The 25,706-nt window shown below is 48.1% G+C and overlaps 1 protein-coding gene across 1 annotated transcript in view; it reads right to left on the reverse strand.

Moving 5' to 3' along the window:
• Nucleotides 1-25,362, reverse strand: part of ANK1 (ankyrin 1, erythrocytic) — a 57,087-nt gene extending 31,725 nt beyond the window's left edge. Inside the window, exon 1 of the mRNA XM_009993272.1 lies at nt 25,246-25,362. Within this exon, the coding sequence (XP_009991574.1) occupies nt 25,246-25,362 (117 nt within the window). The remainder of the gene's footprint in view (nt 1-25,245) is intronic.
• Between the last annotated feature and the right edge of the window lie 344 nt (nt 25,363-25,706).

Raw genomic sequence — 25,706 nt, forward strand, 5'->3', positions numbered from 1 at the left:
TTCAGGGCCAAGGTTAACCCGGTCCTGCTGAGCATACTCAGATACAGCCAGCACCTGCGTTGCCATTTGGCTCCTTCCTCCCCCCTCACAGTTCCCCTATGCTAGCTGCTGAAGCTGGAATAGGTTCAGAACTGTGAGGAGAGTGGATATCAGAAAGAGCTTAATCTGCATGGAGCAAGGACTTGGGAGCTGCCCCTAGGCAGCAGACTGATCCTTCTGATAAGGACCCCAGGTGCTACAGCCTCTACGAAAGCCTTCCTCTGTCTTGTGTCATTTGCAAACCATCACTTCCCCAGTGAAGTACAGTACTGGGTTCAGCAGTAGTAAGTGGAGAGAGGTACAGGGGCTGGTCCAGAGGTCTGAACAGGGAGCTGGAGACCAGGACATTGTTCCTTTCACACAGAGCCAAAGCCAGGCAAGAATTGACAGAGCTACAGCTCCTGCCAGCTGAGGCCACACAAACCCAGGGGAAAGCTGTTACTCTCCTTTGATGTTAGCAGGAGCCTCTGCTCCCTGCATATCCTGAAAAAGAAAAGCTATTTTTACCTCACCAGAAAATATACAGACTGTGAGTGAAGACAATACACTAGAGCTTTTTGCTCAGGCACTACACCTCTTCTAACAACCTAACAGGGTTTACAGCTGCTGAGAGAGATGCAGCAGCACCCTAACTGCTTTTCATCTCCTGCTTTCCTAATGCATTTCCTTCCTTGGACCATGACGTGGCTCTGTGTGTGCACTGAACACTGGGGAGTTGAGAGTGCAAAAGCATTCACTAGCAAAAGCAGTGAGAAGGGGCCTTTCTGCTAGGATCTGCACCCCATGTGGAATGGCAGCACAGCCCCTGTTGTGTGGCTGCATATTTACTGCTGGCAGCTTCAGCCAGGCTGGCTTGGGGGGCAGCCTCCGGAAGCCATGCAGGGAAGAAAGCATTGACAGGAAAGCACCTGAAGCACAGGCCTGGCAATTTATCTCTGCCAGCTGATCCCTGGTGAGGACACGCAAGCAAAGCCATAGCAGCACAGCCACCTGCTCCTCAGCAGAGCTAGTGCAGCACTGTGCCTAGAGAGAAACGTCATCCTGTGCACCTGTCCCACAGCTTTGGGGGGGTAAAACAAGAGAGATGATAACACAGAAATCAACATTTACCATTTCAATAGCACAAAAAAACAACTCTTGGGTGAACCTCCCTTCTGCCAACAAAGTAGTGGTGAGAAGGACCAGGTATGCGTGGCAGCAGGGGGATCTGACCAGTGTGGATTTAACACCAGGTGCTGCCATGGGCTCCCAGCATAACCTCAGGCAAGTTCCCAGCAACCGAAGAAGGGCAGCAAACTTTCCTGCCATTCTATGGTCCATTTAGCTGCAATCTTTTGGGGACAAGGGCTGTTGAGCCCATGTTACTGGCCAGAACATGCCTAAACTCCTACAGGCAAACCAAAACCCCAAGCACTGACCTGATTCCTCTTCCCCTAGTGCTGCCCAGCAAGCCCCTTACCATGCCCAAGTACTCACCCTCAAGTAATGCAGGCATGGCATCCCTGCAGGAGGTGGTCAGCTCACCCTGGACAACCAGGGTCTGCAGCTCTGGTCAGCCCACTTACACTGAACGTTGTGGCCAACCCAAGTGTGAGCAGCCAGTCTGGAAGAGGTTTATCAGCAGAGGGACTGCCCCTATCACCACTCGCACTCTCCTGCCTGCATCTCCGCACCACGGGGAGGCTCCTGCCTGGAGTCTGGAGATTACAGGTTGTCCCACGTCAGGGGCTTTGGGAGAGCTGCCAGGCGTGACATGAAGTGTTCAGTGAATGTCATGCCTGAAGCACACTTCATAAACATATCTGTGAGCTGTAAACAGGGAGGAGCTCACATGCGTGAACCTTGCTCTTCAACCGGTACAAGGGAAGATGAAACTTCAGAAATACAAAGCATCATGAAACAGCTCTGTGGCCAGAACCACACGGCCTCTGGGTCTGTGCTGCACAAAGCAGGCTGGGCCAGAGGCAGTAAGCAGAAGACTCCAGACTGTTCACTGCTCTCTGCAGACCTTGGCTGGGCACAGTCCCAAGAGAAGGACACTGAGATGGAACTGAAGTGGCAAATGAGGTCTAGTGACAGCAGCTCCAGGCCCCTTGTAGGGCCCGGAGCTTGCTGCAATACAATGAACGCGCCCCTTCCCCCCTTCTACCTGCACATCAGACTCCTGCTCCAGCATCCCTTCAGGAGATCCTTGCTTGCAGCAAGAAGGCAAGGGGTCCACAGTGGCTGATGCATGCCCCCTCTGAAAGACACGCAAGGGAGTCACAGCAATTGTTCAAAGGAACAGACCTCCTGGAGACCGCTCCCATCCCACCCACTTCTCGTGCTCAGGCTCTGGGTGACACATCAGAGCCATGCTCACCGGGCCCTTCTGGCTGGCAGGAGCATCCTTCTGCTAGTGTTTTGCTAACCCCATCTGGGATCCAGACTCTCAGCTGGGGCCATCTTCACAAAGCACTGGGGACCGCAGCAGAGCCGCTCAGCTTGGCTTCTATGTCTACCTATGCTCACTTGGCCCTTGTCGCCAATGGCAGGTCCAAGGAGGCCAAGGCACTTCTTCCCAGGCACTGGGGCCAAACCAGTGAATGCAAGGCCATGAGGTGATCACACCTGGAAAGGCCTGGGCAGCATACAGATAAATACAGCTTGTGTATACCTGCATATACCTGCAGCTTCAGAGAGAAAAAACAACAGCTCTGCCAGCTGTATCTCCCTAGGGATTCCTATAAAACAGCCCAGCCCACCACTGGGCAAGCTTATATCAGCTGAGAGCAGGAAAAGTTGACCAATAGTACCTGTTAGAATGGAAAAATGCTTTGCATTACATAGAAATTGAAATTTTTATACTGAGCAAAGGCTATGCTGAAGCATTAGAGCAAAGCAGAGTCCTTACCTCAGTCTAAGGAAAAAAATTTCCCCTTGTCCAGTGCAATTCAGCATTTCCCTGGAAGACTGGGATCCCTCTGGAGTTTGAGCTGTAATAGACTCCACCTCCAGTTCAGGTAGACCTCACACGTTAATTGTCAAAAGGATGGGCATTGCAACTGCTGGCTGGCGCTCTACGTTTGCTCTAAAAAGTGTTGCTGCTCTGAACCTACAGAGCAAAATCATCAGTGTCTCAGATCCTGCTTCTTTCCCCCCCGCCCCTGCATAAATGCATGTCATGAATGCAAATATGAGTCATCTGCACCCCGAAGACAGGACCTTACCAGGCAGAGCTTATAAGCCTGTTCAGAGTCACTGTCCCAGCATAATGTAAACTTTCTCCAGGTCCTGCAGCCACCAGGATAACACACATACTTGGCAAAGCCCTAGGAACAAGACCTGTGCCCTCAAATCCATTTGGGGTTATCTCCTACCTACCACACCTCAGGGAAAAGCAGTGTAAAAGTGCCCATGGGATTGTTCCATCTGTTTGCTGAGTGGGTGCCCACCACTTCTATTGAGAGCTCTCTCAGGCAGGGACTATAACTTAGCTTTGATTTGTGCAGCCTCTGGCACCAGTGAGCACCAGCAGTGGTGACCTTAAACCCTTTACAGGCAAACTCAGGGCTGGGACAATCTCTGGGGTGGCAAACCTCTTGGCTGCAAGGGATGAGCAGTGTCAGACTGGCTCAGTCCTACAGATTTCTGGATCTACCTCTAGTGATGCCACATCCACAGTGCAGGAGGGGACATGGTGCTCAGCTTTTGGCTCCTGCCTGGGATTCCCTCATGCACATCATTTGCCCACAGCCACAGCATGAAGAGGGAAGGAAACCTCTGTGTGCAGAACTGGAAATAGCTGTGGTTGCTGTGGGTGCCATAATGGTAACCACAGGGTCTTGGGGACATGCCCACAGGCCACATGGTGGGCAGTGAGAAGGAATTGCCCCAGGTCCCCACCACTGAGGCAGAGCAGAGAAAAATCAGAGAATTGCCTAAATTCAAGAGCACCGGGCAGGGATGTTTGCAGGTCTCTGAGGGCCAGAGAAACACGTTAATGGTTGTTCCCTGGATGCTATAATATCTGTCATACCCACAGGAAAAATAATTTCTCCCTCTGCTGTCCTGGGATGAGACTCAGCAGCCCTGGTGCCTCAGTGCCACTGCATTCCAGGTTTACACCTGAGGTAAAAACATAGAATTCCAGCAGCAAGTGCAAAGCTAGAGCGGCAGAGAGAAGCTTTCTGTCAGAAATTCAGAAGGAGGAGGAGGTCTCTAAAGAAAACTACTCCTTCAGCTACAGAGAGTTTTGTTTTTTCAAGATAGAAAATTCTGCCTCTGACCTTTGGAGAAACTCCTCAGCTGCACTATGATGTGGTTGTGAAGGAATGCAAGTCTCCTTCCTCTGGGTTGTTACCTTCCATGTAACTGGAGAAGGGATCTCCAAGCCTCAGACACTTTGCTGGCTGCTGCTACTCTGTCCTCAGCTGTTCTTTTCCTTTCATTTAAGGGAATGGAGAGCACAGTGTGTGCAGCAGAGAGCCTTAAACTCATTACGTTGGAGAAGGATAAATAACTTGCTTTAACAGAGGGCTTCAATATTTTGAGGAAGCTGCATATCTTTACGTTCAGGGAAAGAGAAAGAGATGCAGCATTCAACAGCTTGAGAAATGATGCCAGGACAGGTCCAGGGCTGAAGTCACTGAAGGAGAGCTGCTCCTTGCTGAGCGCTCACTGTGTCCTCCTGGTACAGGGATAAGGGGGGTTCACCTTTCCTTGTATGTCCCCTTTTTGCTTACAGAGAAAAACACTCCCAGTGCTCCTGCCACCTGCTGAGGCTCCAAGGAGTAGTCAGGCTCCCTGGTTCTGGCCAACAAGCTGTTATCTTGGGAAATGTGGATGCAGTTTTAAAGCTGAGTCAGCAACAGAAGCTGAATAATTTAAATCATCCTTAGTAATTCTGCTGCTGCTGCCCAGCCATGGATAATGGAAGGTACTCAGATTCATGCAAGGAGAGAGCTGGGATGAAAAACAGTGCTGCTGTCAGGCTGCTTCCTCCTGTTAAGTGAGAACAGCAGTGATGTAGGCATAAATAAGCAGATAACAATGCTCTGCAGTGCTGAACTAGACATGCTGCTGCTCAGAGCAGGCAGTCGCCCAGCACAGCAAAGCTGAGGTTTGCTTTCCTGTTGCAGTTGTGGTTTCCGGCATGAAGATCTGTAATTTCACAGGAAGTCCACAGGAGCTGCTGGTGCCTCACCTCTCAGATGGCTAACCCCGTTAGCTTCCAAAATTCTGGAATCATCAGCCATGAGCAACAGAGGAAGCATGTGGAAGGTCCACACTGACAGTTGCTCTTCATTTCTGTCAAAGGATGAGCCATGCAATGATATGTGGTGGGAGGGGTACAAAGATTTGCTATAGACATTTTCCAGCCTTTGCTCTCTCCCTAGTTGCCTGTCCATCTTGTTTATTGTGGGGGAGAAGCCAATTTAACAGTACTTCTCCCCAAATCAGTCTGAAAACCAACACCCAGAAGTCCAGGACAAATGAAAACTTGGAAGAAATCTTATGGATTAGGTTTGCAAAGCTCAGCAGTTAATAGACATAAGAAATCTCTCCCCATCCTACTCCTGATCTAAGAAATTGCTTCACAGTCATCTATCAGTTCAGAACTATTTGAGCTGTGACATTCCCAAAGGAAATCCAGAAATACAAATTGAGTAGATGTTCTTCAGCTTATGTTTCTTGAATTGTGCACTTCTGCACTAAAGGCATGATTTTGGAGATGAAGAGACAGCTGCCTTGTGCCATCATAACTACAGTTTAGTTCCTGGAGAGGAAGCAGCCCAAAATCAGGATGTTTAGGCAGCTCTTTGCCTCCCCTTGCATGCATACAGAGCAGTCAGCTTCATAGCATGTACCTCTCTGGCACAGTATGACATGAGTCATAAGGTGTTCATTTTGCTCATCATTTGGATGAGCCAGGCAAAGCAACTGAAAATTCATCACACATTTGTCTCACTTATACTCATCCAGGAATAAAAACTCAGGAAGACAGATTTGCAGAGTGAAGACATGAAAGAGTTGCAGAGCTCCCAAAGGAAAGGAATATTAATGGCCCATTGTTTATGCTATTGCTTATTTCTGTGCTCTCCTGGCTGCAAAGATGATTTTTGCACAGATAGAAGGTGTTCAGCAGCCTCTGCATCCTACTCTCCTACCCACTGGACCAGAAGACATCTTGCCCACAGGATAAACATCTACTCTTTTTCCTTCCCCCTGTTAAGAGACCAGGCAGTTCATCTAACTCAGCCTGAATCTGAAAAATCCCAGTTCTGGGAATTTGGAGTTTGGCATTATGCCCTCAATATGGGCCAAGGGCAAATCACTTCTTAATTACTGCTTACAGTGCAGATTCCTGCCTTCACTCAGCCAGATACCAATCTGAAAGATATAACAAGATCCTTATCAGGCTGCATTTAACCCAACCCAGCTATCAATCCTGTTGGATCCACTCGTCCTGCTGTAACAGCAGGATTACAGATCCAGTGGGATGCCTCAGTGTGATGCCTGTTCTCATCCTGATCTCAGGATGGAGGGATCCAGCATTTGGCTGCAGTGTGTGCCTGGAGGCAGTGCAGACTGACCTCCTGTGAGAGCAGATGAATGCCTAGTCCCCAGCTGGCAGGCTGCACTCTGCTCCTCTTGGAAAGAAATATGCTTTGCTGCTGAGCATCAAGCAGCAGGGCAAGAACTCAGATCTCACCCCACGCTTCTCACGTCTCTTTATTCTCAGCAGTCACTATGTCTCTGAGGTCTGCAATGTACCTAGATGCCATGGTCTGCACCAAGCCCTTCTTGCTCAGTCCTGCTAGTTCAGGCAGTTTGACAAGGACTTAGAAACCATTTCCGTAAACCTCTTATCTTCAGATTTATCAAAATATTTTCTCCTAGGTTCCGTTTTTTTTTCCTCTGGACAGACCTGGCATGCAACTGGGCAGAATTAAAGGAATAGCAGGATCAGCAAGAAGCCTGGTGGCTCCCTCAGATCTGCAGAAAACCCACTTGAAATCTTGAAACCCATGAGTTCCATTTAAGGGTAATTAATGAATGATTCAGAAGAGATGTGCACATTTCTGTTGTATGCCCACAGCCCTGCTCTCACTGATCAGCATTTAGGATGATTTCATCGCACAGCAGCTTGTCCTGAGGTCTAATTCAATTACATAAGATGCCTCTGGATGAGAGAAGCAGAGTCCCAGAAATACTCACTCACACACTGCTTTGGAAAGTGAGCTGTTCTGCAGAATGGGAGTGAGGATAAAGCTCCACTGACCTAGCAGAGCTAATGTGAGTCTCACTATTGTTCTAAAATTGAAGGAGATCAACTAATTTATTTCTCCCAGTGGAGAAAGTCTGAAAGCTGCTGAAAGTCTGCAGCATCAGCACTTTTCACTGGCTTCAGCAGTAAAAATTTGGGAACAAAGCCCCTCTGGAACCTGCCCCTCAAAGCTCTGTCAGCTACCACACAGCAGATGTCAGGATGTTTACTGAAAGTGAACTTTCCGTGCCACCTACAAAAATCCAGTGCAATTACTCCTCTCCAAATCCTAGATGAATCCTTCTCCAAAGAATGGGATCTGAACAAATCATTCTCTCTCCAAGTTTGCTCTTAAGGGTGCCCACCATGCATCTGCAACTGAAAATCTCCCAGCAGCACAAAGCTTCTAGCAGCCACCATCACTACAGCACAGGTACAGACAAAACTGTTCTAGCACTGGACATACCAGCTGCGTAGTCATGGCACAGCAGTCACAAACAAGTCCTGATATATCTGCAACAGCTTCACAATGGCTCATTTACCTGCTTCTCTTAGCATAACAGAAGACATCATGCTGGGAAAGCTCGGGTATCCATAGCAGTGCTAACTCACTGTGCTGCAGAGGGCTCTTCCAAAATCTCTCCACCAAACCCACCCTATGAGCCACTCTTGTCGAGAAGTAATAGCTCCCACACAGTCTCTCTTACCACTGTTCCTAACCTAGTCCCCACCGTTCCTCCCCCAATATGTGCTGTAAAAATGCAGCTCCACAGCGTGGGGCACGCAGGACACTGCACTAAAGCCAAAGAAAACACAGGAGACTTTTCCCATATCTTACTTAGCAAATTATTTACTGTTCTCTAAATATCATCCAAATGTTGGAAAACAAACTCTGGGCTCCTGGAACAGCAGCCTTTTTTCCTGCAACATCAGGAAAATGCTTTTGAACTCACCATCAGGATAGTGGGGCCATTTGCAGGCTCAGCCCGACAGTAACATGAAGCAGAGAAGACATTCTGTGTTTTACTTCAGAGGAAAAGATCAGGAATCACCACGGTCAGGAAAGGGCTTTCTAAACAGTCTCTAGAGAGGGATGCTGTGAGCTTGATATGGTGAGGTCCTCCTGGTACAGGGACTGCACATCTGACCTCTAGAAGACACTAAGGCTCCAGTTCAGAGAAAGGCTCAATGATTATGAGAAAAGACGAAGGAATTCAAATGACAGGCAGATTAACACACAACACATGGGCTCACACAACCCTCCTTAACCAAGGAGTCAAACTGGCCTCTGCAAAGTGAGCCATCCTGTGGCCTTTGCCAGGGCAGCCCTGCTTGGTGTTCTCACTTGCTCTGCAGCCTAATGTGCCTGTAACAGTATATATAGAGAGGGGAACAAGCACTCAGGTTTCTGGGCACACTGCCTTTGTCCACATCTCCCCTTGCTACCCCAGGCAGGACTCAGACTTTTTGCAGTTTATCATGAATCAGACAGATCAGGACATGTCCTGAAGTCCCCTTGCTGTGGGGAGTTCAGGACAGCAGGCTCGGCTCTCTCAGTCACGTTGCCTGAAATTTCCTCCAGCTGAGACATCCCGTGAGTCTAATTCAGCCTCTACAGAGGCTGAGCCAGGTTACTGGAGTCTCAGTACTGCTGTGCTGAGGCCCTTCCAACTGCTCCAGTAAGCACATGAGGCTTCCCTACCCAGGAGCATGTCGGGCTGCAGTAAAGACACAGCAGTAACACAGGAGGCAGCCTGAAGACATCTGTTCATCCCCCTTCACTGCTCTCCCAGTCGTCAGGACAGCAGTGGGGAGCAGGCTGCTCCTGGGGCTGGAAGGAGCTGGTCCCTGTGATTTGCACACCCTTCCAGAACACCCTGAAACCCACTGACCTGCTGCCAGCTTGTAACACTCACTGGGAGCCACCCCAGCACCACCTGCAAACAAGGGAAGCCTCGATGGAGGGTGGCGAGAATGAAAGAGAACAAAAATGGGACCAGAGAACAATGCTTCCTGGATCAGCTTACACTGATCTGAACTCCGGGAACTTGTGCATGTCAGCAGTGGATGACAGTTCTTGCTCTCAGTCCAGCATCCAATTCTGCATTGCAGAGCAGGACAAGGCAGAATTTAAGGAACAGGCACTGGCAAGTCACTGCACAGGCAGCAGCAGGGAATCCTAAAGTGCTCCCATGAATCCATACTACAGAACAAATCAGGTTTTGTTCTCCCACAAGTCTCCTGCAGCCTGGCAGCAAAACCAGCTCAGAGTTACTTCAGGGTAAATATATAAAGACAAAATTTAATTTACTCTAATGACTTTCATGGTCTTTGCTCCACTCCTGTCAACAACATCCTTTTGCCTGCCTTCCTGCTTCTGTGATGTGCTCCCCAGCTCCTCTGGCTTGCACATGCAGGCAGACGTCAGAACTGCAGCAATGTAGATCCTGACAGTGGGTCTCTGTGCTGTGGCAGCACAAGGAGCTGGCAGGGTGCTCAAAATTACCTTCTTTCCTTCATCATGCCACCCAGCTGTTCCTGAGTACCCAAAGAACACTTGTCAGAATGTGTGACCCATGTGCCTGTCTCCTCAGCAGACGCTGGCTGGAGATGCCAGGATCGCCCAAAAGAGAAATGCTCACAGAACATCACTGAATTCCCAGGGGCAATTTCTCAGCACACAGTAAGGAGGACAGGGCGTTCTGCCAAGGAAACACAGCTTGATGGACTAGGAAGGCCAGCAACAGACCCTTCATCCTGCTGCCATAGTGTGCTGCCCAGCTGGACCTATGCTAGATTTATACAGTGTTCAAAGCTCAGCTTTATGTTTACTCCTGGAAATCCACCCCATCCAGCCTGTGCAGAGCCGTAGGGAACAGAAGAGGCAGGCACCTGAGGCAGACATCTCACCACAGCAGTGCTAGGCACCTACAGAGGCAATGCTTGAAGCAGGGCTTGCTACTCCCTTGAGAGCCAGTGGATAAAACCAGGCATTTCTTAGAGTGTAATTCAGCTGACCCAGTTCCACGTGTGGTGCAGCATGGGAAGGTCCCTGTCCTCCCCCCGGATGGCGGGAGTGGAGGGGAGTGCTTGGGATGCAGAGGTTGGCATCACAGCACCCTGGGCTGGGGCAGATCATCCCAGCACAGCAAGAGATCCACACGCTGCTGGCAGCACCAGGGACACCTGTGTCCATGATGACACTGGACAGCAGCGTGTGGAGAGCCCTGGTCTGCCCCAACACATCCAGCAGCACAGTCCCACCCCAGAAACATCTAAATCCTCTCAGCTGCCGCTGCCATGGCAACGCCAGAGAGAGGCTCTGCCAGCCTTTGATGTGCTGATCTGTTTAAAGCCTGCAAAATGCCATTGAGAAGCTGGGGAGCTGCGTGGAGGAGCACCTGACCTGCCCCAAAGATGGAAGACTGAAAGAAGCAGGGATTAATCGCCCTGGCAGGCTCCGCTGCCATCTCCTGCCACAGCAAGTCGTTGCCACCTTGCTGTTGTTCTGGTCTGCCCCAACACATCCAGCAGCACAGTCCCACCCCAGAAACATCTAAATCCTCTCAGCTGCCGCTGCCATGGCAACGCCAGAGAGAGGCTCTGCCAGCCTTTGATGTGCTGATCTGTTTAAAGCCTGCAAAATGCCATTGAGAAGCTGGGGAGCTGCGTGGAGGAGCACCTGACCTGCCCCAAAGATGGAAGACTCTGAAAGAAGCAGGGATTAATCGCCCTGGCAGGCTCCGCTGCCATCTCCTGCCACAGCAAGTCGTTGCCACCTTGCTGTTGTTTCTGTGCTCTGGCTCACCACTTAGTGGAGTTTAATATTTAACATCAGAAAAGCTGCTGTTTCACAGGGTAATTTGGGTTATTAATAAAAAATATCCCTTCCCTCCTCAACGATTCAAAAATAAGACCCTGATACTCCAGGTTATCAGGAACGGCAGCAAGTGCTGGCACCTGAGTACCACAAGAGTGCCAACCACAGAGCAGTGGGGCCACAGAAAAGCCAGCAGAGCCAAGTCACACGCAGCAGAACACTGTGCCCAGCTCCCATTGTACCAGCAGCAGTGGCAGAGGAAGCAATTCCAAATGACAAACAGACTGTGCAAACCACAAGAAGAGCTGGCTGTTTGATCCCCTCTCCAGAGGTCCCCTGCACTTCAAGGACACCTCCAAGCTCAGGAGGGCTGCACAATTGCTTACTTTCAAGGATGAATATTCTCGTAGCATTTAGCACTGGGATTCCCTCGGGTTTTGCAAAATAACAGTGTTGTCAGTGCCAGGAAACACCAGACCCAACACACCACGTGCCCTTACTGAGCTACTAGGTAGGCTGGTTCAGTATGATCCAAGAAGCTCTGAAATGTGAGGTCACAGGGGAAGATCTGAAACATTTGAAGGTGTTTTATGCTAGACTTCTAACAGAATTTGCTTTACAATATGAAACACAGAAACCTGAAGTAGTTTCCTACAGAGAGAACAGCTGTCCCACACTCTGCCATTTCCACCACTTCCATTTTAAGACTCAGCTTACTCCACAATTGCAAAGTGTCCTGTCATTCGCCCTCTCACTAAGCTAGTGTTCCCATACCCAGAGTAAGAGGAGGCAGCCTTCAGCAGACCACAGAAATGCTGCAGAGAACTCAAGGAACTGGAGAAACAAGGAACTTGAAGGAAGCACTGAGGACTTCTTTTGCAGAGAATATTCTGGCTGTGCATGCCTGTAAATGGAATTTTAAAGTAAATAAAAATATATTAATTATTTCCTTTTTGGCTTCCTCAAGTTCTTTTCAAAAGAAGAGAGGACCCATTTTCACCTGCCAGCAGGCAGAGGTTGAGAAACATGTGTTGGCCAGGATGCCCACAGTGGCAGAGACATGAGAGCACACCAGTTCCATTACAGCTGCTTTCCTGCATTACCTGCTGACCATGTTTTGGAATGTGGGCCTGCTGAAAGCCTCCAGCATTCTAGTCTGTTCTCCTACCTCTTTACAACACTTAGTGTCTCTTCAGAGGCACAACATCATGCAAACAATATGTTTGTATGCATGTTTGTTCATGCTGGTCTTCAAAAGCATAGCCTACCATGACTGGGCACACAAAAGATATTCTCTGTTGTTTCCTGGCAGCTCCCAATCACATCACTGGTATGTCGTATACCTCTTAATTTAAACACAAAAATTATATATGCATATTTTCCAGGCAGTTTTCACCATTAAACAAGCCTAACATTATCCCAGTAACCTGCTGGCAGAGCTCGGCAGTAAACAGCTGACAGCTTGAGGTTGGGGAGCAAACTGCAGTGGCTGCATCTCCAGAAAGAGGACAAAAAGTACATCACTTGCTGTGTTCAGTGTTTGGTTTTTTTCCAGAAATCTCACAAGACCACTAAAAGACACTCTGGAGCTTCCTTGCTTCCTTCTCTGATGAGCTTTTTTTTTTTTTTGTCTCTTCAGAGGCACAACATCATGCAAACAATATGTTTGTATGCATGTTTGTTCATGCTGGTCTTCAAAAGCATAGCCTACCATGACTGGGCACACAAAAGATATTCTCTGTTGTTTCCTGGCAGCTCCCAATCACATCACTGGTATGTCGTATACCTCTTAATTTAAACACAAAAATTATATATGCATATTTTCCAGGCAGTTTTCACCATTAAACAAGCCTAACATTATCCCAGTAACCTGCTGGCAGAGCTCGGCAGTAAACAGCTGACAGCTTGAGGTTGGGGAGCAAACTGCAGTGGCTGCATCTCCAGAAAGAGGACAAAAAGTACATCACTTGCTGTGTTCAGTGTTTGGTTTTTTTCCAGAAATCTCACAAGAGCCCAAAAAAACACTCTGGGGCTCTTTCTTTCTTCCTTCTGTGAAGCTTTTTTTTTTTTTTGTCCCAGTATGTTACAATACATTATTTCTGTCAACAACAAATTAAAGGTCCTTATGTTATTACTGGGCACCTTCCATTCTGCTCCTCTGTATGCAATGCTGCACCTATTTCCAGCAAAATGAACGAGCCACACCACCTCTGCAGAGACAAAGCCTGTTCAGACTAAAACTGCCAATAGGCAATGCCCCTTCACAGTGAATGGACCGTATCTCCAAGCTTCGTAAGCAAGTTGCTTCAGTATTGCAGCTGTGAGCAGAGCCTCTGGATCGGCTTGCCCAAGTGTCCTCACAGAACTCTTAGCTCTAAAGCATGACTTTAAAGCAAAGTGAATTAGTGAAAGATGCCAGCTCCTTTGCTCAAATACCTGCAATTTACCCACAGTGTCTGTGGCAGAACATGGAAGACAGAATCCATGTCCCCCACACGACCCCTCTGCTGCTGCTGTTGTCCCATAGTGTGTTGGGAGGTCCCATGGCAAGATGCTGCTGATCCCTGCTGAAATGTCAGGAGACACTGAATGCTGCTGCCTCACATTTTGGATGGAGAGAGGGTGATCTTGTCTATGCCTTATTGAGCTGCTGCTGGCAGGTCCAAGAGGCACATCTCACTATTGGCAGGGATGAATTCACAAGTTTTGAGAAGGAGTTTTGCTGATACAGTACTGATGGGCAGCAGATATTTTATACTTTTGTCCTGTGATACTGCAGCTCCTCTTACTGCAACCTCAGCTCTGCAGCCATTTGACAGTGGGCTTGACAGGAAGCATTTTTCCCAGCACCCAGAGAAAGGGAGTCAGCCTGCTAACCATCAGTTGCTCTTTAACAGGAGCACGTGGTGGCATGTCCAAGCTGTGTGTAGAGAGCTGCCATGCCATGCTCCACTGAACAATTCCTGCTTGGACCAAATCTACTGTCGCTGTGAGCTGAGATGGTTCTGCCAGGAAAAGAGCTGAAGAACAAAAAAGCTTAGAAAATTGTAGCCTGCAGGCCAAATACAGATCCCATGCAGGCATCTCCTAGAGCTGAAATGCTCCCATGCCAAGGACAGTGGCCCACAGATATAACTTCTGTTTCGTCATTAAAGTTGGAAAGCAGAACTACTCCCCAGTGCAGTTAAAGCAAATCCAACACCAAAAACTAATTAGGTAAGTTTTCCCTTTCTGAGAAGTCTCTAGCACATCATCACCACACACTCCACTCCCCATGCCCACTGCCAGATTGAGCACTTCATCCACCACAAGGTAAACAGAGGGGGAAAAGAAAGAAAGGAAGACAGAGAAAAAACACCCCAAACCAAGAGAAACTCCATGTAGAGATTCACAAGTCAAGGACACTGGGTTATTCATGTTAAGCAAGTTATTTAAGAGCACACTCTTTACTTGTATAATCAAAGTAATGGAAGTAATTTACAGTAGAACATTATTGATTCAAAAAGCAGAGTAAGAACCAAGAAAAAGAGGTGTCATATCACTACAGCACACAGTAAAACCTCACACTTCAGTCATCAACAATGTACAGCTGATTCCCAGGCAGACCATCTTCCTTTTACTCTCTCCCCTCCCCATTCAGAAGAATGGAAGAAGAGAGCTTGGTTGGCATCTCATCTCTGCCTAAATCTCTGACAGATGCTATCCAGTGGAAGCAAGAAACAGCCCAAAGCAGCCATTTCTCTGCTCCATTGCTACAGCTTGTGTGACACCTGCAAAAGGAGGGACAACTGACTTTTAAGGATTTGCCTTGTGTTGCAATAGAATTTCACAGTTTTGATATATTGCATGGTAAGATTTAGCCTCTCCCAGCCAACTAATACGGGGTGTTAAAAAGGCTGGTAGTTTCTGAATCTTTCCACATGCTCATAACACCAGCTTAACATTGTTTTAAAAAGATTATAGAGAGCAATGGAGCAAATGTGACTGGCTTATTTTGGACTCTCCAGTTCCGGCAGGAAAGCCAGTCATCTTCAATGTCCATCCAAAGCATCAGTACAAGTGTCTCTTTTGTTTGCAAACTCGTAAGTCAGATAGACCAGGTACAAAGCAGAGCAAACCACAGTTTCAGCAGCATGGCAGCATGACCAAGGCATACTGCAGGAAACAGCATGGCAGCCTCACCAGCACTTTACCCAGAAAGCTGCTAGAAGAGAGAAAATAGCAGGTTGATGGTATACGCCTTATGAAATTGCCCAGGACCCTCTGTGCAAGACATTTCATGGTCCCTGAGTGCCATTCACAACAGCTAACCTGTAAATGACAACTTAAAGCTGAGCTATGGAAGAACTTAGCATCTGCTGCTCAGCAGAATAGTTTCTCCAAGCACAGCAATGTTTGCATGCTAGGACACAGCTCAGGCCTGAGAGGCAGTGCCTGCAGCTGGTGACTGAGGAAGTACAGCAAGCTGCTGAACTCTCTGAAAAGACATTGGGTGTAATAGCAGCGTGTCTGCAGATGGAAGGTCAAATGCTTGGAAAGTCTAGTGCTGCATTTCTCACAACACTCACCCAAGGCAAGGCTCTGAGGGCCTGTGTGACCACAGGCTGGTTCAGTCACTCAGAGAGCTGAGCAGACAGCTTAGTCCCCATGAGGTAACAGCACAGACACTACCCTCTCGTCTTTCCCAGTATTTCCCTTAAAGTAGATGACAGACCTTCAGAGTACATCCCATCCAGCACATGAGGATGCATCTGTACTGCCTCAAGGTCCATGAAAGCACCAGATGACATAGGGGGAGAAATGGAAGGAGATCTAGATGGAGTAGTCACACTGATAAGTCAGTGCCTTTGCTGCCAGCAGCCAGATATCTGCATAGTGCTCACGGGGGGCACCCACAGAAAGGGGCAGTATCTTTCCTGTGTTCAAAGATGCTCTGTGCAGATCAGGAACTACACTGTTAAACTGTCCGCAGCTCACCCCACACCTGTCAGTCTCTCCCACAAAGCAGCACCTTTTCATAGCATTTATCTTATTCTTTGCTTTGTGCTGTAAACAGCAAGTCCTGAGAAAGACACAGTGCTCCCCATTCCAGGTATGGCATCATGTCAGAAGAACTAAATGGACTCTGAATACACTATGCATTTCCTGCAGAGGATCTGGAAGCCTTAATTTTCTTGACAAATGATACTGTAAACAGGTAAAAATATTTATTATTCCTTTGCTGAAACCATTAGATCAGTAAAAAATCTAACATAGTTTATACTCTGCAAAGGGTTTCAGCACTCTGTTCTCTGCATTTCCTATTTAAAAGGTTCAAAATAAGCACATTAATGCCCTCCACAAGCCCTGAAATTCCTGTCACCACAGTGAAGGACCACAGCCTTAATTTCTGCTTGTTGTCTTTCTGCAGTACCTTTTTGCTTAAACAGGAGTCTTCTCAGTGACCTGGACAGACACACAGAGGCGTGCACGCACACACTCTCCTTTCCTCATCTCTGTATAAATATAGAAACCTAGTCTGTTTTCTAAATGCTCTCCTGCTGCTGCATTCCCTCCCTCTGCCTCCCAAGACACTGTGAATACCTGCTGCTTTGTTTCTGCTGTAGATTCTCACTGAGGCTGCAATATTTTGAAGTTGTAGCATTAACATAGACCCCTACATTTGCAGCCCCTATATGGAAATGTATGGATCTGACTTAATGTTTCTCCCAGTCAGCAAAATCCGCTTTGCAAACAGGAAAGGAGCTTCAATTTTGCTGCTGTTTGCAGTGTTGTGGCTCGAAACATGACACAGTTCAGCTGTGAAAGGAAATCTGAATTTTCAGATGGTTCTGCCATACTGAGCAGTTCCCATATAGAGTTGTCAGCACCTTCCTTGCACCCAGGAATCTGCCCTCTACTCCTCTAAGATTTTAACAAGGCTGGTCTCTCTGATCCAGGGCTAACATTTTCAGAATCTACCCTCATGGCATTTTGACAGCTGGAGGTGAGGACTGCTAGAGAGATACAAGTAGGGCAAGGAACCCAGAAATCTCTGCAATTCTTGACCCATCCTTCCATCACACCCCCAGTGATGCTGCACCTTTCCAGACCAGCACAGAGAGGGTACATTTCTGAAGAACCTTGACATACTTAGACAATTAAAGCAAATTAGCATAATTCAGACTAAACTTCTAATTTTAGCACTCTCTAAAGCTGCTTTCCTTTGAGCTCAGATCTAGCTTGCTGTACCTCAGCTTCAATACCCTACAGGCAGTTTCCTACTGAGAATAAACTGAGCCCTGCAGGCTAAGAAAGAACAGAGCTTCCAGAAAGGGCTGTGTGCCCTGAAGGCTCTAGACAGGGGTGACTCCCTGCAGACAGCAAGTCCCCTGCTGGGGCAGACACCTTGGCCAAGGGACCAGGAGCTAAGCACAGGGCACAGTTTGAAAGAACTTGCCCCCAATACAGATTTCTGAACACCACAAGGTTTCAAACGTTGCTCACCTCACTCCAGTACTTTGATAACTGGCGGGCTCACCAAGCACGTAGAGATGCTATTACTACCTGAATAATTCAGGAGCCTGTAAAGCAGCAGTGCAGAATGGCACCAGCTTCCTCCAGCAGCAAGTCCCTGCAGCAGCAGGGGCTGCTCTGACCTGACATTCCTCACCTCCAGATGCTTGTGCTCTGCTTCCCCTCCCATCACAGTGCTGCATTTCCCTCCTGCCTGGAAATGTCAGGAAAGGACACAGGCACAGGCTCCGAGAGGTCCTGCTTGCCAAGTACTGTACAAGCTGTTCTTCACTTACAACTGACTTCAGTATTTGTGAACAACTATTTACTGGACTTCCCAAGTCAAACACAGTTCATTATATATTAGCTCACATTATCTGAGAGACTGGGCTGTCTTGGCACCAAATCCCGCAGAGGGAAAGGCAGATAGTGAAAGAAGAAAAAGGTAAACACCAGAGAGGAACTGCCACCATACAAATGGTCTGATTTTTCTAATTGGGCCATTTGAGAGAGCTCTTGGTCTGTGCTCATTGCAACAAACCATGTTCAGCCGGAAACTCCCCACTGTAAAGGAACATTGAGATCAGTATAATTCCTGCATTGCCATTTTCCTTCCTGCACACAAATACGCTGTGAACTGTCCCCTGCCAACCCTCCCCCTTACTCAATGCAAACACTGCATGTCACCTTTCAGGAAGAGACAGCAGAGAGCAGCTCCTCCTCGGCGTGCCAGTGGCCTGCTGATTTCTGCAAGGAGACCTTGCTCAGTGCTCCCCATGTTGTGAGAATCCCAAACCAACTTTACACTGGAAACAAAGTGCAAATTCTAGAAGCACAGATGCTCCCATTAAAACCAATGCATGTCGCATTGCAACATAATAGAAAAATGCTAGAGGGTGATGGTGAGCACCGGTGAGTGAAACTGGACAGAGCTTAGTTAAAAGTAAGTTTAAAACAGTTTCATCCCAGAGAGACACATAGAGAGAGATGGACCTTCGTGGGTTGTGAGAAAAATGCCCCTCTGTAGGCCTCAGACAGCGGAACAGTACAGTGCACTGTAGCACTGATGCTTTTTCTAAATCTTGACAGCATTTCCAATTGTACAGGACTCTGGTGGCAGGTCAGATAAACAGCATCAGAGGAAGTCATCGTCACACACAGCCCCTGTGCTTCCCAACCCAGCCTAAAGCAAGAGATAAATATTTATTAAGCTTCTATGAATCAGAGGTCTGAATCTCCTGACAGTGCAGCCAGCTGACGTAATCCTCCCAAAATCCTGACAGGACTTGCTTCCTCTACAACCTTGACAGAGCTTGGAGGATCATAGTTACCTTTTAGTCACACAGGACCGTTCCACATCGGGATACTGGGCAGAGTGGGGTGCAAATCCTCCACAATTGCTTCATCCCTCAGGAGCTCATGCTTTGCCCCAGTTTGCCAGCAGCTGGGTATACAAAACACCTTCTCAACTTTACACACTGCACATTTACAGCAGAACAAATTCAGTGCTGTACTGCTGCTTTAACCCAGCACATTCACAACCCATAGAGAGAATTAAGATGGCCCTGTGATTTGCAAAATCCTTTTGAAAGCCTGCTTAATAGCTAGATAGCTAACAACTGAGTCCACTCCTACTTACACAGTTTAATTCTTTGTCTACACTGACCCACTCGTTACATTCAGAGTGGTAAAAGCTAGGGTTTCCTTGAATCTCAAAGGTTGGCTGTCCTCATATCCCATGCTCCTTCTTCTTGCCACTGCATGGTAGCATCATGTTCCAGGCAGGAGATACCAATTCCTTTGCAGAAAAGGTGCCTCAGACAGAGAGCATCAGTCCAGACACCCAATCCTGGCTGAAAAAAACTGTACCAATAGCTGGAGCCTGGCTGGAGCATTCGGTATCCTCACGGCCTCACCTACTGCTGATCTCACATGGTCCTAAAGGTATCTTCTTCAGTGCTGTGACACACCACAAGCTGGCTAACATCTCAGGGAAGGTGCCTCTATAGTCATTGCAAAGAGAGGCAGGAGGAGTTAAGGCTTCAACAAAACTTGCTGTGGAAGACAACAAAAGTTGCAGATGGAGCTGTTGGTCTAGGAGCAGGCAAAGAAAGGAGATAAAGCAACTTTGTGCTCTGAGATTCTGAAGGTGGCATGGCCTTTTTGCTGATGAGCTCCAGCTTGCAGGTCAGATACCACAAGGCTCCCAAAAGCCAGTGAAGCCCTGAGCAGCTGACAGCCACGTCACATCTTTGGCAGGACCTGCTGCCACTGAATGCAAGAATCCAGCTAGCCCAATCCAGCAATTGTACCAGGCCAGGCATCCATGGGAAGAGTGCACAATGGTGCCCAGAAGTCCAGTTACCCTGGGAATGCTGAGCCACCTGCAGCCCAGATCTGCTGAAATCCTTTTCCCTCCTCTGTCCATCATTCTCCTCTCTGCAGCCCCTTTAAACCCAGTGCAAGCTGAAGGCTTCTGCTTAGTGACAGCCCTTGTAAAGGATGGCAGGCAAGCAGAGAGAATAGCCCCAATGGCTTCTCCTTGGCAGCACTCCATCAGCAATTTCTCACCCCAGTTCCTCATGTGCTTATTGCATCATTCTGACAGAGGTGTCTGAATTTTCCATCTCAGGGATCTTAAGCTTGGATTGAAGTTCCACCCTGATCCAGCTCATCAGTGAACAGCAGGTGAGTGAGCTCTTCTGCTTGTCACACAACAAGCACAAGCATGGTCACCCTGTGTGACTGTTCGATTGTCCTACTTAGGAATCATCTGTAATTGCTCCTCTGTCTGATTGAGCTTGTGGCTGTTCCAAATCCTGCTTGACTTGTTCTACTCCCCAGATTTCCCTACCTTCCTAAGCATGCAATATTTCTTCCCTGCAAAAGCATTCTCATTAACATCCTCCACGTTGCCTCAATCTTCTCAGAGATGTGCCCATCCAGGATCTAGCCCCTCTCCCAACTCACCTCACACACCTCAGCTTAGAGTTTCTTCTGACAGTTGATAGCAATTGATTATGTTCACATTTATTCCTTATCTGTGCTTGAGAACGCAAGGGGGTTGTTCAGTCCTCTGTGCTCCCTTTGCCCTTTCCCACCATTTCATTCTAGCTGATGGAAGACCTTTCTCTGTCACAGCTCCTGCCAAACAAAAACACCCCTCTCTCTCTTTCCCACTTATTTCAAACTCTCTCTCACAAGCCGAATCCCTCCCTTCTCTGAAGCACCCTCGCAGCCTCTCCTGCTGGGATTTATTTCAGCATGTAACAACGAAGTAACTAAAATATTTCCTGCTGCAGCTTGCAGAAGAAACACTGCACCAAGTACGGGTATCAGCCTATACCACAGAGAGTCAAACCAGTCTGTGACCTGTATCCAGAAGATAAACAACTAGAAAAAAGGCAAGGAGTTTTATGCAGAAAGCTTTTTAAGAAGAAAAATTTTCTTTTACCATTCAAGACTGCATTGTGTGAAATGCTCTACAAATCCGTAACAAGAGACTGTCTTACCTTAGATACTTGCAAGACAAAGAAACTAGGCAGGAATGGAAAGAGTTTGCTCTTCATTATCCCCCCCAAAAATGAAGAAAAAGTAGTAAATTCAGGCAGCCTTGTCCTTTATTATTTAGATGGCCCAGCAAAACTTACCCTGAGTGTACTGAGAGGACCGTACTGTATCACATCTTTCACAATAATAATTTATCATTTAAACACTTACAGCAATTATAGGAATTTCCTTCTGAGCATTTGGTTAGATAGTTATTTAATCCAGTAGCCACAGTTATGCTGCGCACAGACTGCACATGCTCTCACATGTGCATTTGAGTTCTTTGGACACCATTAGCAGTGCTGCTCTTACTGAAGTGTTATTGGTCATATTTGTTGCATGGCACTCTTGTCATAGATGTTTTAAAGGTTCCAGCTTCCTGCTCCAAAGGAGCACTTCCCCACTTGCCAGCTAACAGCTGGTGTCTGCCTTGTTGTACTTCTAGGATGAAGGTCTCTGCCCCTCTTCATGCTTGACTAGATACTTGGCTGAATTTGGTACCAGAATAAGCATACTTAAATAGGAAGAATTATTTTCATTAAAGTTTTGTAGGTTTTTTAAAAAATGTATTAATCCTAGTGAAAGCTTGCCAGATTGCCAGGCACTGCAGGCACTGGCAATCTCGAGGGCACTTGGTTCAGCTTCAAGTTGCCTGTAGATACGTCTGAAACATAGGATGAGCCAAGCACTCCAGGCCCAGTTTGGGGGTTAGGCATTTTGGGCCCTTTCTGACAACTCATTTGATCAGGTCTACTAATGCTTACAGAATTCCTGGAAAGGAATTTGGTCAATCTTCTACCTTTAATACATAAGCACAACAAGAAGCCACGTACAAATTAAAAAAAAAACCCTTGGTAGCCATGTGTTCACATAACAAGTTTACAGACCTTCCTCACATATGGTGTCAAAACATCACATTCTCACAATGTGTTGTGCTGCTCCCTACTAATCTTGCAGAAGGCAGGACTGTATCTTTTAAGTGCTCTGCATGATTTCCAAGTGAAGGCTTTCTGCCTCCCGAGGTAGCCTGACCATAGCACCTGCAGTGAAAGCAAGGAAGCATTCTTGACCATCACTACCTCCCAGAACCACAAAAAACAGACAGAAAGCTGCATCCAAAGCCCAGACAGTGCTACCACCAGTCAGCTCTTGGCTCCCAGTGCAGCTGGCCACAGCATAGACTTCACATGCAGTCCAGCCGCTGTAACTAAGTGGCTCTGGTCCTCTGTGAACTTACCGTCTAAGCAAAATGCACAGAGATTTGAAGCTAGGATACTATGGCATGAATAGCAAGAAGCTATGCCAGATGATGCTTGGCAAATTCTCTAATGACAGTGAACTTCTATTATTCACTTCACATCCTCCTTTGCTCACAGGCTTCTCTGTCACACCTGCCTGTCAGAAGGGCACCCTGAAAAGCCACCAACACATTCTGCTAGAGCTCGTAATTCCTCACAATTCAGCACTTGCACTAAACATGGGAATGGACAGGACTATGGAAAGCTTTCCTCCCTGGGGTCCTCTTCAGGCTGTGGCAACCTCCAGCCATGCTGCAGTGCCCACAGAGCAGGAGCACTCTTCAGGACCTGTCTGGCTGTTTAATGCACAGCTCAGCCCAAAACACAAGTGTGGCTACGCTGCATGAGGAGCAGGTGAGTAACCAGCTACCATTCCCCAAATTCTTGATGCAGCTCCTGTCAAATGAAACATAAGTTCTCATCATCTGAGTTGCAAATTTGGGAGCAGGGAATACTGAAGAAGTGACAAGGTTATACACCTGGACTGTCCCTATGCTGAGAGACAAATGAGAGACACGCAGCACAAAATGGGCAGTACAAGGTCAATCAGGTCCTCATTACATGCACTTAATACAAAATCCAAGAAATTGGCATGAAAGCTAAAAAGCAACAAATATAACAATGGTCCAAGGAGAAGGTTTTTGGGCAACACAGAATTAAAAACAGAATTCAGTGTCTCCAAGTATCACAGGACACAAGGTTCCTGCAGGATTAAACCTGCAGTTCACAGGGCACGCACAACCACACCAAGACGGCTGGAAGTGCTGAAGTCTACAAAGCTCTCATGCCCCAAGACACATGTCAGCTTGCATGGGCCATCCTCTTCTGGCCTCCTCCACTGCTTCACGTCACACTGTCACTTCCCTGGATCACAGGTGACCCCTCTGCCAACCAGTGGTGCCGGGGGGCCCGGAGCTGCTCCGGGCTGCTGACAGGAGCTGCTGCCGGGCACCCACACCCAGCCTCCTGCTGCTCTCTACCGGCACAGATCCCTTCCCGGGCTGCCCTGCCAGATGGCCTGGCATTAAGAGCAAGCAAACGTCCTGACAGCCAGCTTTGGTCCCCAGAGAAGCGGGAGGGTGAAGAGGGGCCCTGCCCACCCTGATGGCAGGCGCCGAGCTGAGGTAGGCCGGCCTCCCCTGCCAGGGTGTTGCCTGAAGTCACCTTTCAGGAAGGGACAGTAGAGATCAGCTCCTCCTCGGCGTGCCAAAGCCCTACTGATTTCTTCAAGGAGACCTTGCTCAGTGCTCCCCATGTTGTGAGAATCCCAAAGAATGTCCTACAAAAGGCTTGTTTAAGGTGGATCCCATTTCAGGGCAGCAGACCCCTCTGGGTCTGGTGCTTCTCCAGCTCACTCGCTTCCCTGAGTGTCTCTTGGCAGTCAGTGTGACTCAGGTCTCTCACAAGGAGCTGGGGAGAAGGTGCCCACTCTAGTACCTTCCACATGAGGAAGTCCAGACACTTTGGAGGTATTTTTGGATCTCTCAACCATCACCAAGACACACGTATACTGTGCTCCTGGGAGGGGGTGCCAGAAAGGAAGAGGATGGTTTTCTCAAAGACTCATGGAGCGAGCCTTCACAAGAACCAGGTATGAATTCTAGGAATTCCAGTGTCCAGAACTAGAGTGGACAGGCTGACCCAGCTGCAGCCCAGCAGTGTGGCAGGAACAATAGAAGTCTGAGGGCTGGTTAGCAGTGCCTGTTACTAGCATCTCAAGACTCCTCTCTCAGGACTCTTAAGGGCACAGCTAATGAGGTGCTCCAAGCAGTAGAGCTCTGCTGTAAGGCTCTTGCTCAGAAGGGGCACATGGAAGTCTCCAGGCCTTTTGCTAAAGGCAGAGGAGAAGCCCACCTCAGATATCCCCATATTGCAACCTCCTCTTGCATATATCCTTGATTACCCTTCGTTTCACCTCTCTCCTCACTGCCTTTCTGCATTGGTGCATAGCACATATACCCTCAGACCCTGCTAGGGCAAGACCATTCAGTTCAAGAGGTCTTCAAGGGGCAGCAAAGCTATCTTAGCAATATGCCTGCTCCTGCAGGAAGCTGGCAGCAAGAAAAAACTGGTAATAATTTTCCAGAGAGGAGCTATGGCTTGGAACAGTGGGCAGACTCAAGGCTCCTGCGTGCCAGTGTCAGCACAGGGAAGGACACAAGGCAGCAAGCTCTTGACCCTCCCCTCACCTGCTGCCAGCAAGTAAGCTGCCTTTGCTGCTAGGGCTGACCTGGGTCCCACTCACAAATACTGTCTGCCCCAAGCAGCAGCAGAACTAACAGTCCCCTACACAAAACTGCTTTCTCTGCTAGTGGTCCCACTGTACTCTGGTTTCAGTGTTCTAGCAGAGATCAAGCAGGGCATGGAGAAGACATCAAAACTGCACCTTCACTAGAGAATGGGGTGGGGGTCTCTTGCCCTTCTGCTCTGCAAACACAGAGCAACTCTGGGAAACTGTATGGAGCTAGAAGCTAGCAATTTTATCTTAGAGATCAAATCTGTTACTGGGCTGAGTGAGTCTCTTTATTTGCCTTGACAAACCCCTCACTTCCTTTCTCCCTTCACCAGGCTTTTTTTATATCCCCTCTCCCTAAGCTGGCAGGGCAAACAGCAGGTTCCTGGCCCCCAAGTTGTCCTGTTCGGCAGACTATTTGTTGTGCTGACTGCATGTAGATTTGTTCAGGGACCAGACTGCCCCTCTGTCATCTCTACCCCATTCCCCAAAACACAAACAGCACTCACTGCCACGAGCACAGGTATCTGGATATAGGGCTGCTTGCCCCAGTGCCACTGACCTTTTTCTTTCGACGGTTCCTGCGCTTGCGATTGGATTCTTCCTTCTCCTTCTGCTCCTGCAGAGCCTGAGCCTCAATATCTTTGATTTTCTTCAGCTGCTTAGCTGCTTGAGCCATGGTTGGTCAGACTGCAGTTCCCTCGAGCTCTCACTTGCACTTTCCACACAGCACCCTCCAATTCCTGGTCAGGAAAGTCCCTTCCTTTAGTTCAGATGCTGTCGACCCAGATGAGTGTGAAACCAGTAATGAGAGGAAAATAGAAAGCAGTAAGCAAGCCCCAAAGGGCAGCTGATGTCTCCAGCTAATTGCTAGATGGAGTCTGGGACACCTTTAAAAAGCATTAATAATCCAAAATCCAGCTGTTCCAGAGGTTCTGTGCACCATTGTAGCAGCCCCTGACTGCGTTGGCACATCATGCAGAATCCTCCTTGGTGGGACAGGACACCCGGCTGGTGCTGTGC

This window comes from Chaetura pelagica, unplaced genomic scaffold, assembly GCF_000747805.2.
Source record: "Chaetura pelagica isolate M959 unplaced genomic scaffold, ChaPel_1.0 scaffold302, whole genome shotgun sequence".
In the NCBI taxonomy this organism is placed as follows: domain Eukaryota; kingdom Metazoa; phylum Chordata; class Aves; order Apodiformes; family Apodidae; genus Chaetura; species Chaetura pelagica.